The 14,211-nt window shown below is 38.3% G+C and overlaps 1 protein-coding gene across 1 annotated transcript in view; it reads right to left on the bottom strand.

Moving 5' to 3' along the window:
* The window catches only part of MYPN (myopalladin), a 59,254-nt gene extending 46,242 nt beyond the window's left edge, over positions 1-13,012 (bottom strand). Inside the window, exons 1-2 of the mRNA XM_009675921.2 lie at positions 12,972-13,012; positions 2,516-3,537 (exon numbers count right to left, since the gene is read on the bottom strand). Of these exons, the coding sequence (XP_009674216.2) occupies positions 2,516-3,462 (947 nt within the window). The 5' untranslated portion in view covers positions 3,463-3,537; positions 12,972-13,012. The remainder of the gene's footprint in view (positions 1-2,515; positions 3,538-12,971) is intronic.
* Positions 13,013-14,211: the final 1,199 nt, after the last annotated feature.

Here is a 14,211-nt window from a genome sequence, read left to right as displayed (position 1 = left end):
AAACCCAGCTTACAAAGATCCTATCATCCAATTCCATTGAATCAAACAGTCCCTGAATTGGGTGCACAGCCATCCTGGCCATCCATGGATACTCCAAGGCATGACTCCTTGTTCTGGGTTTTCTGATTTGCCCTTGTGATGCTTCAGTGGCTTTATAGTTTCAGCTTCTAATTCAGATACTTGTTACATGCCTGAACTTGGATGGCATGAATACCCCATCAGTTTTATGTTGTGTTAAAGGCATAGGTATGGTGCACTTTTAAGAAGGTAGTGTTGTGGCCTTCTGGAGTAATGTATATATTTAACACTATGTGCCAGAGCATATGTGTATAAGCGAGCAAGTTAGTGTTCTTTCCTGAATACAAAGAAGGTGGGACTGAGTTTGTGTACAGATTTATACACATAAGAGAAAATTATTTCAGTTATTTTCTTTGTGTTATAAGTAGTGAAAAGTGAGAGAAGAAAAAGTTATTTCTCACGTCTAGGTTAGAGATCCTATTGACATTTTTAATATCAAAAACTGTTATTAAGGCAAGTGGCTAGAGAAATCATTCTCAAAATCTTTACAAGCAAGAGATGTCTTCAGAGAAGGGTGCTAATACTAGGGTATGGTAATATTCCCTGTCTGTTCAGCTTTTCTATCAAAAAAGCAGATCTCTGGCACTGTTTTCTTCTTTGATCAGACTCCTCTAAGGCCTTCAGCCTAAGGGCTGAACTCAATACAACATTTGTAGCAGTGACTTTGGACACAAAACATAGTAGAAAGCATATTCTTCCTGAACAAGATGTTTTCCTCCAGCTTCAGCACAGATACTTGTTCTATAAACAAACTATTTAGTCCTTTGAAAATTCACATTTCTGTCATGGACAAGATACCCAGTGTGGCACCACAGATCAAGGTCTTGTTAGAGATTGAGAACCTATGGGTTACTACTGAAGGCACTAGTGGGACAAAATGGTCTGGCCATCACAGTTCAGAGGGGGAACCTATAAGCTGGGAAACTTCTTGTCTTCATGACAAGGTTGTCCATAACTGAAGACAGGCCAAAACAAGAGGATTTATGTGTAGATCCTTGTTTCTATTATCCTTAATAATGTGTGGTAAAAGCTTCTGCCTTCTGAAAATATAGCAGCTGGTGTGTCAGAAATTGTGTCAGAAATCCAAGGGAGCGGAAGACAAAGATTCTTTACCACAAAAATCTTTGGAGCTTCCATCTTTGGATGTTGAGAAAGTTATCACTTGAGGATGGTGCCTATTAATTTGGTGAGAAAGATGATAAAGATGTTGACTGCAGTAGAAGCGGTAGTAGTGCTGTACCCATCTTTGTCTAAGTATATATGGAAGGCAAGGACTGTAATGAGATTTCATTGGATGAGCTGACAACTGGAAAACGTGGACCATCTGTGAAGTTCATATTCCCTTAATTAGATGCTGAAGATGCAAACATTTCTTTTCAATATTTAGAAAAGCAACAGAGATTTCTAAAATGCCAGGAAAAGGACTGGCAGACATCTAGACTAACGGTATATTATACTGCAGATGTTAGACAGGATGCAAATATGTATAGTACTTTTCTAGAAGAGGCATAGAATTTTCCTTTCTTTTGGATTGTTGCAGTTCCGGCAGAGGAAATAGAATTCCACCATTGTAAATGAGAGATAATTTTGGCCCTATGAGCTCTATGTGGACAAATTTGGATTTAGAAATACTGATGAGATCTGAGAATTTTCAAGATAAATGCAAAAGTTATAATAATCTGTTTCTTATTCCATTGATGCTATTGATGAATAAAGTGTAGCTCTTTCACATCTCCTTTCATCTGCAGTGATCTGTGTAAATCTTGCCTATTTGCCCTTCAAAATCCTCATAGATACAGATAAAAACTGTAGCATCAGATTTAGCAGGCTGGTCACACAACATGAATAAGTATCAGTTAATCAGGGCGTTTTATACACAGTAAACAAGTGATTTTTCAAGGCCATGGAGGAATTGTTGTTGTCAGAGTTTGAATTAGAACTCGGCTGCGCCTGGCTATTTGTGTAATAACTGAATTGAACGCCTTTCTTTTCTATTCATTTAAGGAGATTTTTTTGTTTATAGGAACCTCTATGCACTCATCTCGAATACCTTCAAACATCAGCCTGAAATCTCATAGCCATCGGTGTCTTTAGCTGGTTTACACAATCAGTCACTCTTTTGATTTCTGTAAAGATAGCTAACATTTCTCATGCAGGTGGTAGCACTTTCTTTTAATTATGGAAGTACAGCTTTTTAAAAACAGTTCTCTAAAATTCAAAGAAGATAATGTGCTCCAGAACATGTTGTCTTAAAAATATAGGCAACCTTTCCTATGATTTAAAGAAAGTAGTTGTTTTTCTTAATTAATTTTGATAAGCAAGGTCAAAGGATTTGTGCTACAGATTACTGAAACATACACATCAAAACATCTGAGAAGGGTAAGGCATATACCTAATGTCACAGAAATACAAAATGGCAAGTGCAGAATATGTTTACCTGACTTCTGGTGCTGGGATTCCTACCACAATGCAGTCCAATTGCACTTTCGTTCCTTCAGGAACTTCCCTGCTCTTCAGTTTTTGAGTAAAGCGCGGTGGTTGTCCAATGGGCTCATCAGAATATACAGATGCAGATTCTGACTCTGTTTTTAACTCTGCACTTGCTAATTGATTGATAGATTCCAAGTCTGCCATCTGTTGATCATCTATTTTTTCAAACGTTTTATCTGCTTTATTTTCCAAGTCTTGAGGTATTGGAATGGAAAGTCTTTCTCTGTTTTCTGATGTACTAGAAAAGCTAGAGCTACCTTTTTGAGCAGGCTTATTCTTAGAATCAATTTTGCTCCGGTAGTTTTTGCATGTTCGGGGTCTTATTCTTTCTGAGTTGTGAGCTTTGAAAAGTGACGAGAGCTCCTCAATAAAATCAGCTGCCTTGTTTAGGAATTCCTTTTTTGATTCTGATTCAGAAGGAAGCTGTTGTTTCTTCACATCTTGAGAGCTCCCTTTGGAGCCCTTTGTATCTCTGACATGGTCCTGACAAAAGTTTGAGTGCAGGCCATTGTCTGACGTTTTCAAAGCGGTAGACTGGGCCATTTGTTTGTTTGGAACTGTTTTTCCTGTGTTTTTCAGCGGATCAGAGGGATGATGTGAATGTGTCTGAAGCTCATCCCGTTTAGTTTCAAGTGGATTCTGATCAATAGCTTGTCTTGCGAGGTTTACACTTTGATCTAACTCTTCTTGGCTCAAAAAGGCAGAGAGATCTGGAAGGTCATCTTGGGCAGCTACCTCATCTGAATCACCAGAAATGTTGCCATAATGGAAATTATGAGAAGCTGGTTCTGATCTACTTCTTTCTCTGTTCCCTTGATGTTTAGTTTCAGCTAAATAACTTTCTCTCAGAAGTTGAGATATTGAAGTAGAGGATTCTAAACTGTCGTCTTGCATGCTGTCAACAAAAAGGACAAATAGGACCACACCTTATCAGTAGCAAAGTGGTTGATTGCACAGAATCACAGGCTTCTGAAAAGCAGAACACAACATTTTCAAAGTACATTGGTGTGCTGACTATTAATATGTAAGTATGGCCTTGTTTTACAAAAAGCCTGCTTCTGTGCACACTCAGCACCAGACTCCGTAAAATCCATTTTTTAATGCTTTTTACTGTGGGCAGCCATGTATGGCTAAAGCAACTGCAAGTGTAATAATTTGTACTTTGTTCCAGGCAGAACATCAACAACAGAGTTATTAACTGAGTTTCAATGTCAAAATCTTTGTAATTGCTGATGTGTGAGCTAAGAGTTAAGCTCATCAGATAAGTGAAATGCTGGGTATTTCAAGGACTGAAAGTTATGGGGAAACAACAGTACTTTTAAATTAAATAAATTTAGCTTGAAAGACACTGAAGTAATAAGTAAATGAACCCTCCAAATCATTTGAGGGATGAGAGGAGGAAAGGAAAGGGGACAGAAGCAAAAATATTCTGTAATGGCAATTCTTCTCTTAAAGATATTGCATTATAGGAAACAATAATGGGGCTTAACGTACTATATCTTCTTAAATTAAACATTATTTCTAATGAATTATATCTATTTAAAGTAAGTAAAGTAGAGAACAATGTCATTTTTCAATATGAACATCACTTTTACTACAGGCTTTTGAAAATCATTATCTTACGTCATGCTAGTTCTGAAAAAATGTACCACAAATGAGAAGACAATATTGGAAAGCCCAATTTTAACCTGCCTGCCTGATAAGGGAAGCTAATTCTTCCCTTTTGATACTTAAGTGAGTACTTCCACATGCTATTCTCCCTTTTATCTTACACAACAGCCAATATGGGTGTAGAGGGATTCAGACATCCTGTTAACATGATCATCTTAAGGTGGCTAAATATGAAGACAAATACTGTTCACAACCTTTCAGAGAGCTATCTTCAGAGATACTGAAACAAGTAAATGTATGACTATTAACTGAATCTGTCTCTCAGAAGATGCAGTGCACAGTATCTTTTCCCACTTCATTTATGGCTGTCATAGATGAGATCTGGCAAGTCTTGCTGTGATGGTTTCAAATATTACTACATCGAGGTTTCCGATTTGTCCCACTGCAGAAGGTACTGTTTCTGCAGTGGCATCAAGAGAAGGGAACATGTATGCCCTTGCCTCAGCTCTTTCCTTTCACAGCCTTATGTAGTAGCTGAAGCTCCCAAAGAAAGAGAAGAAAAGTAAAAAAGGCATCGTTGACAAAAGGCGTTCTGCTTTGCTAGAGGCACAGTTACCCCTGGAGAAAGGCTGGTAAAAAGCAACTAAGATGGTAATATCTTGTATTGCTGCAGTATTTGCTCCATAGATATGAATGACAGCTCTTCTTCCTTATTTTCCAAAATGGAAGCTTTCTTTTGGCCTTTTTACATTCCTCTTTGCCGAATGAATGTAAAGCTATTATATTGTGATGTGTATTTTGAGACCTAAATCCCTCTATCTGATGCACAATTTGTTGTACTGAAGTTCTTTCCTATTTAAATATTTAACTAACATTTTAGATGTACAGTTTCTATTGTTTTATTTTGGTAATATGAAACAAGCAAAATCAGTAAAGACAATAAAGGCATCAAACCAACATTTTGATAAGTTTGTGCCTATAGGAAAAATGACAAATAATATAGCATATAAATTATATGCTTCTAATCTAGTCCCCAGTTCAGATTCCAGTGCTAAAGCACCCCTTGCTTCTCTCCTAAAACTGAGCTAGGTTCTGCAATACTAATCAAACACTTGGTGTTAAATTATCTGGCACAGCATTTCTTGGGAAGCCCACATGAGATACTGTTGTAAGCTGTTTCATGGCTGGATAGAAAATGTAATATAATCTCCTAAGGGAACAAAGAGGTCTCCCGGAGGCATAAAGTTCCTACTCTGTAGGTACTACTTTTGCTTGCTCAGCTTTTACTTCTCAAACAGCTGTGCAACCTTACTGACACTGACTGTGTTTAAGGGGTTATGTTATCTTGTTTATGTGCTGATAGTGTACTAGGTGCTTTAAAGGTCACAGCTAAATCTACAGTTTCAGCTCTGAAGATCTTACATACTTTCTAACATTAGAAGTTTACAGCCTAAAAGACAAACCTCGCACGTGAATGAGCCGCAAACCTAGAAGATGGCTATAACATAGGGCCAGGTTGACTTTAGACCTGGACCCCATGAACCCTCTTTATACCCTAGTTAAAAGCCGAAGGGAAGAAGCAGAGCCATAGCTGACTCTTTTCTCTGCTCCACGCAGCTGGCTTAATCTGAAAAAAGAGAGCTGTGTATGCTTTTAACGGGAGGTCATAGGAGGTAGAGTCCCTCCCAGAATCTCTCTGGAGGGATGCAGCTCTGCTACAACCTCTTTAGTAAGTGGCTATGGCTAAATGATTCCATCTACCTTTGTGCATCTTTGTGTAGTTTTAGATGCTGCAGAGGAAAGTTGTTATATTTTGCATGGTTGGAGAGGTGTAACTATTGTATAATTTGTCTTGCTAGGTTTCTTGGTCACTCTTTCTGAAGCATTTCAGAGAATCGCACATCTTCATTTCATCTCAACATCTGTAAATGTCATCAGAGCTGAAGAAAGAGGGTGCAGTTCTTTAGAGAACACTGGACAGTCTAAAGAGGAAATAGCCAGTAGAGAAATAATACTGTGTGATCAAAATCTGCTGCAGTCAAAAAAAGGTAAAAGACTATTACATTAATTGTGTTAGGAAGGTTTATGAAATCATCTGACTATGACTGCTGAAGGTTTCATTTCCCTCTCTGTACGATCTTACAGATCTTACTTGGATTTCTCATTTAAGTGCCATGTCTGTTTCCACAGAGGTTGTTAATCAAAATCCAGCTTTTCTGCAGACAACCATAGTAAAACAACCATTTATTCAGCATGGATATTTGAGACTTTGTTCTGGGTACTGCATGTCTCCTATTTATCTTTTGAACAAAGCATTGAAATACAAAAGAAATAATTTCTGCTAATTCCCTCTCATTTGAGAGGAGGCTCTCTCAAAGAAGATATGTTTGGATTGGCAAAATAGCTGCACAAGGTTTATCTGCAAAAAGTATGGTGTAGAAGCCACTGTGTGATAACAAAAGGAGGAAAGTTATTTGAAAATTACTGCAAAAAGAACAGAAACAGGGTTGCTTATACCTGATGAAAATGTAAAACACTTGAAATGAAAGTAGTCAGATCAGAACTTCCTTCCTTGCACTGCTGGCTCGTTTTGACTAGCTGTGATACAACTGCACAAAGCACCTTCCATTCAGATGACCAGACGAGGCAGCACAGCCGTACATGGAAGAGCAAAACCTATTTGTCTGCTATAGCCCCTCTGTGAACATGTGGGAAGCAAATGGACAAATCTCTGGTTCAGCCCTGTCTCTGCACCTCCGAGCAGAGCTGAGCAGGTGTGAATGGGATAAAACAAGCAGCTTCTCAGCAAAGGCACTGGCACAACTTCCTTCCTTCTGTCCATCGAAGCAGAAGGGGAGCAGAGCTCTCCTCCTGGCATGGGGAAGCAAGATATTAGTGAGAATGAATCTGATGCCAAATTCTTAGTCCTTAGACAGCCTGCAGTTTTCTTCAGAGCTCACTCAGGGTCCGAATGTTGTATCTAACTCTTCTCTATTTTCAGCTTATGTAGAAAATAATTTTATATTCTCTTTTTAGAAAGGGAGAAGTTGGGTACTAGTCGAGTACTAGTTGGGTACCAGGCAAGTACTTGGGCAGTACTTGGGCAGTACTTGGCCACTGAAGTTTTAAAATATTGTGAATGATGTGGTATTTCTAATCAGATGGAAAATGTTGAGTTTCCAGACAACCCAGTTATAAGCCTTGAGAGATGTCCAGTTTCTTTGTTTTAGCTACAAGGAGTAAGTACCCTTCAAGCAGTATAGAGGTCTGATGACTGAGGGAAGCACTGGGTAGGCCGAAGCCATGCAGATTTCACAGTCGGGGGGAGAACAGTTTTGTTTCAAATGAGGCCAAGCATGCAGTCGGACAAGGTCTCTGGGCTGGAGAGCAATGAGGCTGAATTCAATGTATTTTCCAAAATATCTATTCAAACCTTCTTTCCAGTGAGCAAAAAAGGTGCTAACGGAGGAACAATTGTGCTATCCTAGGTTGATTAACGATTAGTAATAATGATGATGATGAAGTTAGCCTTCATATAGCCAAAATTCCTATTTTGGCTCCTATCATCTAAGCTGCAAAACTAAGATCCAGGTTTGAATCTTGTCTTTCTCTTTGCTTGACCGTATGAATTGTTTAGATTAGGGATGAGCAATTGCCCTACCTATGCCTTCCCTTTAATTTTTTCTGATTGGGACTTTGGAAAAAAAGGGTCTCTGTGGCCTCACAGAAACCACCCCACACTCCACCAGCACGTATTGGGATAAACCTCTGGGAGAGGCAGTGTGTGACCCACTGCTGTCATCTCAGGGAGCAAAAAAAAATGTATACAGTAATCACGGATATTTCTGCTGAGCTGTAAGGAGCAAGCAGTAAGAAAGACAAACTCCGGGAAAGACACACTAAATAGCACTCTGTGCTGTCAATGAAAGCACCAAGAATTTTGCAGACTGAAAAATCTCTGTCTTAATGAACCAGTACCAAGGGAGGGAATTGCAAATAATGCCTCTAAACTGCTGTCATTTAGAATTGAAAATGGGATGACTCCAGCAGTCAACAGTTCTCCCTCCCTGACTGATTCATATTACCTACAATATCAAACAGCTAGTGCATTGAGGGCAACATTTTTTTGCTCTCCCTGTCAACCAGGACACTAGCAGCAGTGACTTTGGGCACCTATTATTATTAAGAAGCATCAGAAGGTGTCACAAACAAGACTGACTGCACTTACTTCTTCAGGCTGTTGAGCTAGTTTCCGTTAGCCAGCTAGCTGCACAAGCATGCTGTGCCTGTATTTTATTAACAAAGTGATCTTTAGGATAAAATACACATAAAAATACACATAAAATTAGCTTCCACAGTTTGTTTTGGCAACGGGTTGACCTAAAAATCATTTTGTGGAAGCTTGTGCTGGGAGACTCGATGTACCCTTTTATTCCCTGTCGCATGAGGCTTGTTAGACCTGCTGCTGAGTCGTTACTGAAAGAATCTGCGCTTTTCCTAAGAAAACAGCAATAGTCAAATCTCAGCAAAGCTGAAGGGATTCCTGGATATGTCTGAGTGCAGGTCATCTGTTTTGGTTGATGAGAGATCGCTTTGAATGCTTAATGGCCTAAAGACAGTTTTTTTCAGACAAACACTCCTCCACTTAACTGTAATAAAGAGGTTAGCTGCAGATGAAGCATTTAAACACTTTATTTGGCCTTGAGTTGGATTTAAAAATGAATAATTTAGTCAATACATGTGTTCCTGTCTGGCTTTTCGAGATACCATAAGTTTCATATGAGACTGTTTTTCTGTGAAACCCGAGTATCAGAACATTGAGCAAAGCTGCTTCTTTCTTTGCATAGTGGCACCTTTGTGGGCTTTACACAATGAGGCTCTGGACCTGGATGTCCAGCACCTCTATTTGGAAACTGGAGGGTATGGCCAATATTCAGGCTATATCCTTTTCCAATTACTTTAATTGCAAATAAATTCCATTTACCTGTACACTATTGAACACTAACAATCGTATGGGTGTTTCAACTGTACGATAACAGCTATGAAAATCAAGCTAAGAGATGACACAAGTGATCTGTCTTCCAGACATTTAAAGATCACAATCACATTCTTCTGTGCTTGCAGGAATTCTCACTTAGCGGTTACCGCTGTCATCGTTTCCGGTTACTGCCAGTTGACATGCAATAGCTGCTGTAAGACAGACTTTGAGACTCCAGGCAAATGAAAGGGTAGGCTGGAGCAGAGGACTAAGGTTAGCTGTCTTGTGTGTGTTTGGGGCAGGGGGGGTAAAATATTTTTAATAACTGTTTTTAGAAAGCTACTTAAAAGAAAGTGATTTACTTTTTTGTTTTAAACATATTAGTACTTTTGAATTCCACTTCTTGTAATGAATCAGAAAGTCAGGTAACTAAACTTTCATTTCCAAGTAATGTAATTAAACAATGGAATTTAAAGAGGGATCCTCCAAGCCCAGGAGTGTAACAGCATCGGATGGAAACAATACTCCCCTAAGAACAAGTAGGCTAAAGATTATGTCCGTGTTTAGGAGACGTTCTGTTTCGTCATGTGTATTTTTTCAATATCAACTTTTTAATATTCTAAATATTTTCTCTAGTCTCGAATCCTTTTTATAAATTCCTTAAAACTGATCTGGAATAAATAAATAAATTTGATTGCAAGTTTAGAAGAGGCTAGTAGTTGTATCTTGCCCACTGTTATATAATTTTGTAAATAGTGAAGAGATGGGTAGGGGTCTTTTAAGTATCTTCACATACTGCTGCCATTGGCTTGAATGTAAATACTGTTCAAGAGATTTCTTAACTGTAGTTATAACTGATGTATGGCTACTGCTGCTTCTGTTCAGATAAGTAGAATGAGGCCCTCTTCTGTAAATATAACCTCTAATAGCTCAGCTTGTGCCCTGAGCTTCATTGCAGTATAAATCTGGAGTAACTTTATTTACACTGCCCTGGATTTACTTGGAGTAGCTGTGAATCACTCTCCCTCACCTCCCAGCCCATCTGTTTGTAAATGCCAAACAGTTAAATTTTTAAGCAGTTTCAAGTAAAACGCAAAAACTTTTCCTCTACAGCCATGAGCATTAAAGCTGATAGGGAGCTAAAGGGAATAAAAAAGGAAAAAGGTAAATATAAAACATCCAATATTTGGAATTTGGGGAAATTTCATTATTTTTAAATAAATCTTTAATGATTTGGGAGTTGGATGATGCCTCATGTCTTCTGATTACTTGTGACTATGGAATGGGGCCTTAACTGGTAAAATTACTTCTAAACTCCCTTTACACCTAAATTCCTACCTGGGTTGTCATGACAAATGGAATATAGAATTATCTATATATAGTTAAACAATATAATGCCAAATAATAAATAATTATAATTTACAGAGCTATATTTAGCATGTGAATACTTTATGAACATGATGTAAATAATATCAAACCGCAAGCAAATGATTTGAAGCTCAGACTATCTAAAAGAGTCTATATTTCTGTAGCAGAGGATCCATCTAGACTGCTTTTTTGAGTGGTACTGGTTTCTTCTACAATTCTTTTCCTCTTGTTTGGAAGCATTTGCCATTTTATCCATAGGCATTGAAGATGACCCAAAAGGTAAAAGCACCTATTTTGCAAGAAACTTCTAGCGCTAGAGATGTGAGAGGTGGAATGTGTTCTCCTTCGTTACCACTGTATTTTTGTCCCTAATGTCTCTTCCTTTTCCCACTGACAGCATAATCACACAGCCCACAAAAGAAAAAATAAAAGAGTTGAACTTTATCCTCTCAGAAATGGGATGGGATAAATCTCCTCTCCATATCACTCCACAGAAGACGCTCTAGTGAGCATATGCTCACTGGAGTCATGCCCTTGAATACTTACTCACCTGGCCTGTGACCTCAAAGTTACAGTACGGAGGCATCCTAAGCGGTGTGAAATATTTAACTCTTCTTCAAGGAAAAAGCATGCTCAAATCTCTTCATCTTTTTAAACAGTTCCTTCATACTGTCATATAATAGAAAGACCTTTGTGTTCTTTTAATCTGATCACAAAAAAGTATTTATTTTTTCATGTTTAATATTGTCCCTTAGTAGCGCTCAAAATGAGAACTTAGACCCTTTCTCACCCTTGCCTCAAATTCTTTTCCTCCTCAGTGACTCTTCTTGAACTACAAGGTAAGCAATATCTTTAAGAAAATGCAGATAAGGTCAAATTGAAATTAAAATAATTTTAGCCTGATTTTTAAACTAGAAGGTCAAAAAAGAGAACAGATGGCTGCAGTCTTTGAGAAGTGCCAGGGGTGCTCCTTCATCCTCCTTTCCCATTGGCCTGTGAAGGCTGAGCCGCAGATGAAGTACCACACTCAGAGTTTGTCCTAACAAGTGCTGTAGGACAAGTTTTTATTGACTTAAGTAATGCTTGCAGTCCAGTTCCCTTCAGGGATTAACCCTATGAGAAAGAGTTTACACGAATGACTCAGAAACATAGAGTAAGTCCACAGTTTGGTGCTGAGTGTACATACAGAAGTCCACAATGGAAGATAAGACTAACAGTGAAAAATGTTCTTTTACTCTGGCCCAAATACAGGCAAAGTACACTGTAAGTCTTTCATGGTTAAAACTGCAAATTCACTTCCACTGTGACCCAAATGATTTATACTAGGTCATTTCTACTATTCCTGTTAACTGTATGAGTGAGCGGTGCAGAGATCCACAATGCATGAGGCTGAGGACTGCTGGAAGGTCTTAGTTCAGGACTGAAGGTACAGCTTAGCTTTAAGGGCTACAAAGTGATTTAAAAATGTTGTACATGCTGACTCTAGACTGACAAATTATAATAATGCATAAAGTGCTGTAATGATCATTTTCATGACTTAAACACCGAGCAACATTCTCTGTGTTGGACCCATGCATCTAAGTGGCACTGATATCAAGGGAATTGCCAAGGTGTATCTGAAGACCAGAAAACTTGTATAGCATGTATAGCCAGACGGGGCAAGCACAAACTGGGCAAAAAAAAGCCCTGAAAAGCAGTCATTCTGTTTTGGAGGTATGTAGTCTAAATGGCATTTGCACATCTTTTGGTTCAGTAATTTTAAAACTATGGGCTGTTTTATTTTTCAGACAAGGTTCAGTTGTCATACAAATACTGGTTCCTAGCGAGAAAGGAAATTTGAGCCTTAAATGAGACATAAAAGAAATCTGGCTTGTATTTTTTGTACAAATTTTTTGTCTAATTGCACCTTTCACTCTTTTTTCACACTCTCACAGTATTTTTTCTGGTATTCTTGCTTTTTTCACTTTTTTTTTTCAGTCTCCTATAAGAACCTTGCAACATTAAAAAAAAAAAATCACACTGGATTCATATTTACTAATTATGATGTTTAAGTGGGATTTCAATTAGGCAGAATTAATTTGCCCATCCTTGTAGGATATTACTGTTTATGAAAACAAGTACTAAACTAGTTAATAGAACAGGATACTGTTTTTCGGGGGGGAAGGGTTTGTTTGGTTGGATTTTTTGCCAGCGATTTAGGCTATGATTTAGATTGCATTGTCCGATTGCAGTTATGGTTGTATTCTTCATGTTCTCTCTCAGCTTCTCTGCCTTTGATAGTCTGGCAAGTATAAAACTTTACTCCTGAACTGACTGTAATTGATATCTGATATGTAAATAAGTAATTCTGTTCAGCTACCAGAACTTAGAAACTTCCTCTTGTTGTTTTAATTCCGTTAGCCCTTTCTGAAAGAAGAAAAAAGAGGAAATAAATAATTATCCTGACCTTATGAACCTTTAGGAGGTGTAGAAGAGGGAGAAGAGCAGCGATGAAGTTTATGAAATGGTTCCATGAACAGTTGCTGATTTTGTTTTCACTCTTAAACTCTAGAGCTTCTTCACAAATGTAAACCTCATGACCAAAACAAAACTGCTGATAAAGCAAGCGGTGCCTTTAGCATGATTTGTATAAAGTTCTGTTGATGTAAACTCAAGAGCTACTCTGTTCGCTTGTAAATTGTTGACGTATTATTTTGTAAAATTTAAGATGGGCTTCTGATTACTGCTTAATGCTGCAATATATTGGGCCAAACATTTGCCACTGACAGTCAAATACTTTTCAGAGAGAGAGAGAGAGAGAGGGAGAGAGAGAGCGCGCAAGCAAGGGAGATAGAGAGCTCAAGGGGGAGAGCAATGCCCTTCTAGCAGGACTGTCTCTGCAGCTGTTGTGTACATTAATCCAGAGAGCAGATCTCCCAGCACTAAATATAGCCAGCGGGGTCATTTTACATGACAAAATAAATAAATAAATAAATAATAGAAAGTATTTAACTATCAGGTCGTGTTAAATTAGGCTTGATTTTGTTTAAGAGGGAGATTCAAATTATGGTATCTTAGTTAAAGAGTGAATACCAGAATGTAATTATTTCAGAACTTGGAGGGGAAAAAAAAGCTGGAAGAAAAATACAGTCTGGCAATGAACTTTTCAGGTCGTTACTATCTTCTGTTGACTCTTTGGAGGAGACAGACTGGCTCCAAGGGAGTTTTGAGAACACCACCAGTGCTATTCGAGCCCTTTATAATGCTGCGGAACACTGTTTCTCTTTCGTTGTAATACACATGCCCCAGCATAACTTGTCAGTCACTTGAAAAATGATTTGTTCCCTGTATATGTCTTATCAGCAATAATTAGCATTAAAATATACTTGCTCATCAAACCCCTCTATACATGTGCAACAAAATCAAAACACAGACCAATCTAAAGTTGAGGCATTACCTTTTTTAATTGTTCCAGATGTTGCTGCCCAGCCCTGGCAGTAAGTAGAGATGACAGTTATCCAGAAGTGTGAGATTAAAGTTACGGAAGCAAGGGAATTCTTCGAGTCTTTAGGAACAGAAACAGCTAGGAGTCCATACAACGAAGGAAGTTAACCTTCGTTTTTCTGAGGATGGCTGTACGAAGCTGGACAACCTGTCACCACCGGAGCAATAGCGTTTGTCAGTTTGCAGGTCCCAAGTTATTTTGA

Source organism: Struthio camelus, chromosome 7, assembly GCF_040807025.1.
Source record: "Struthio camelus isolate bStrCam1 chromosome 7, bStrCam1.hap1, whole genome shotgun sequence".
Classification (NCBI taxonomy): Eukaryota; Metazoa; Chordata; class Aves; order Struthioniformes; family Struthionidae; genus Struthio; species Struthio camelus.
This window is presented reverse-complemented; position numbering and strand designations above follow the sequence as displayed.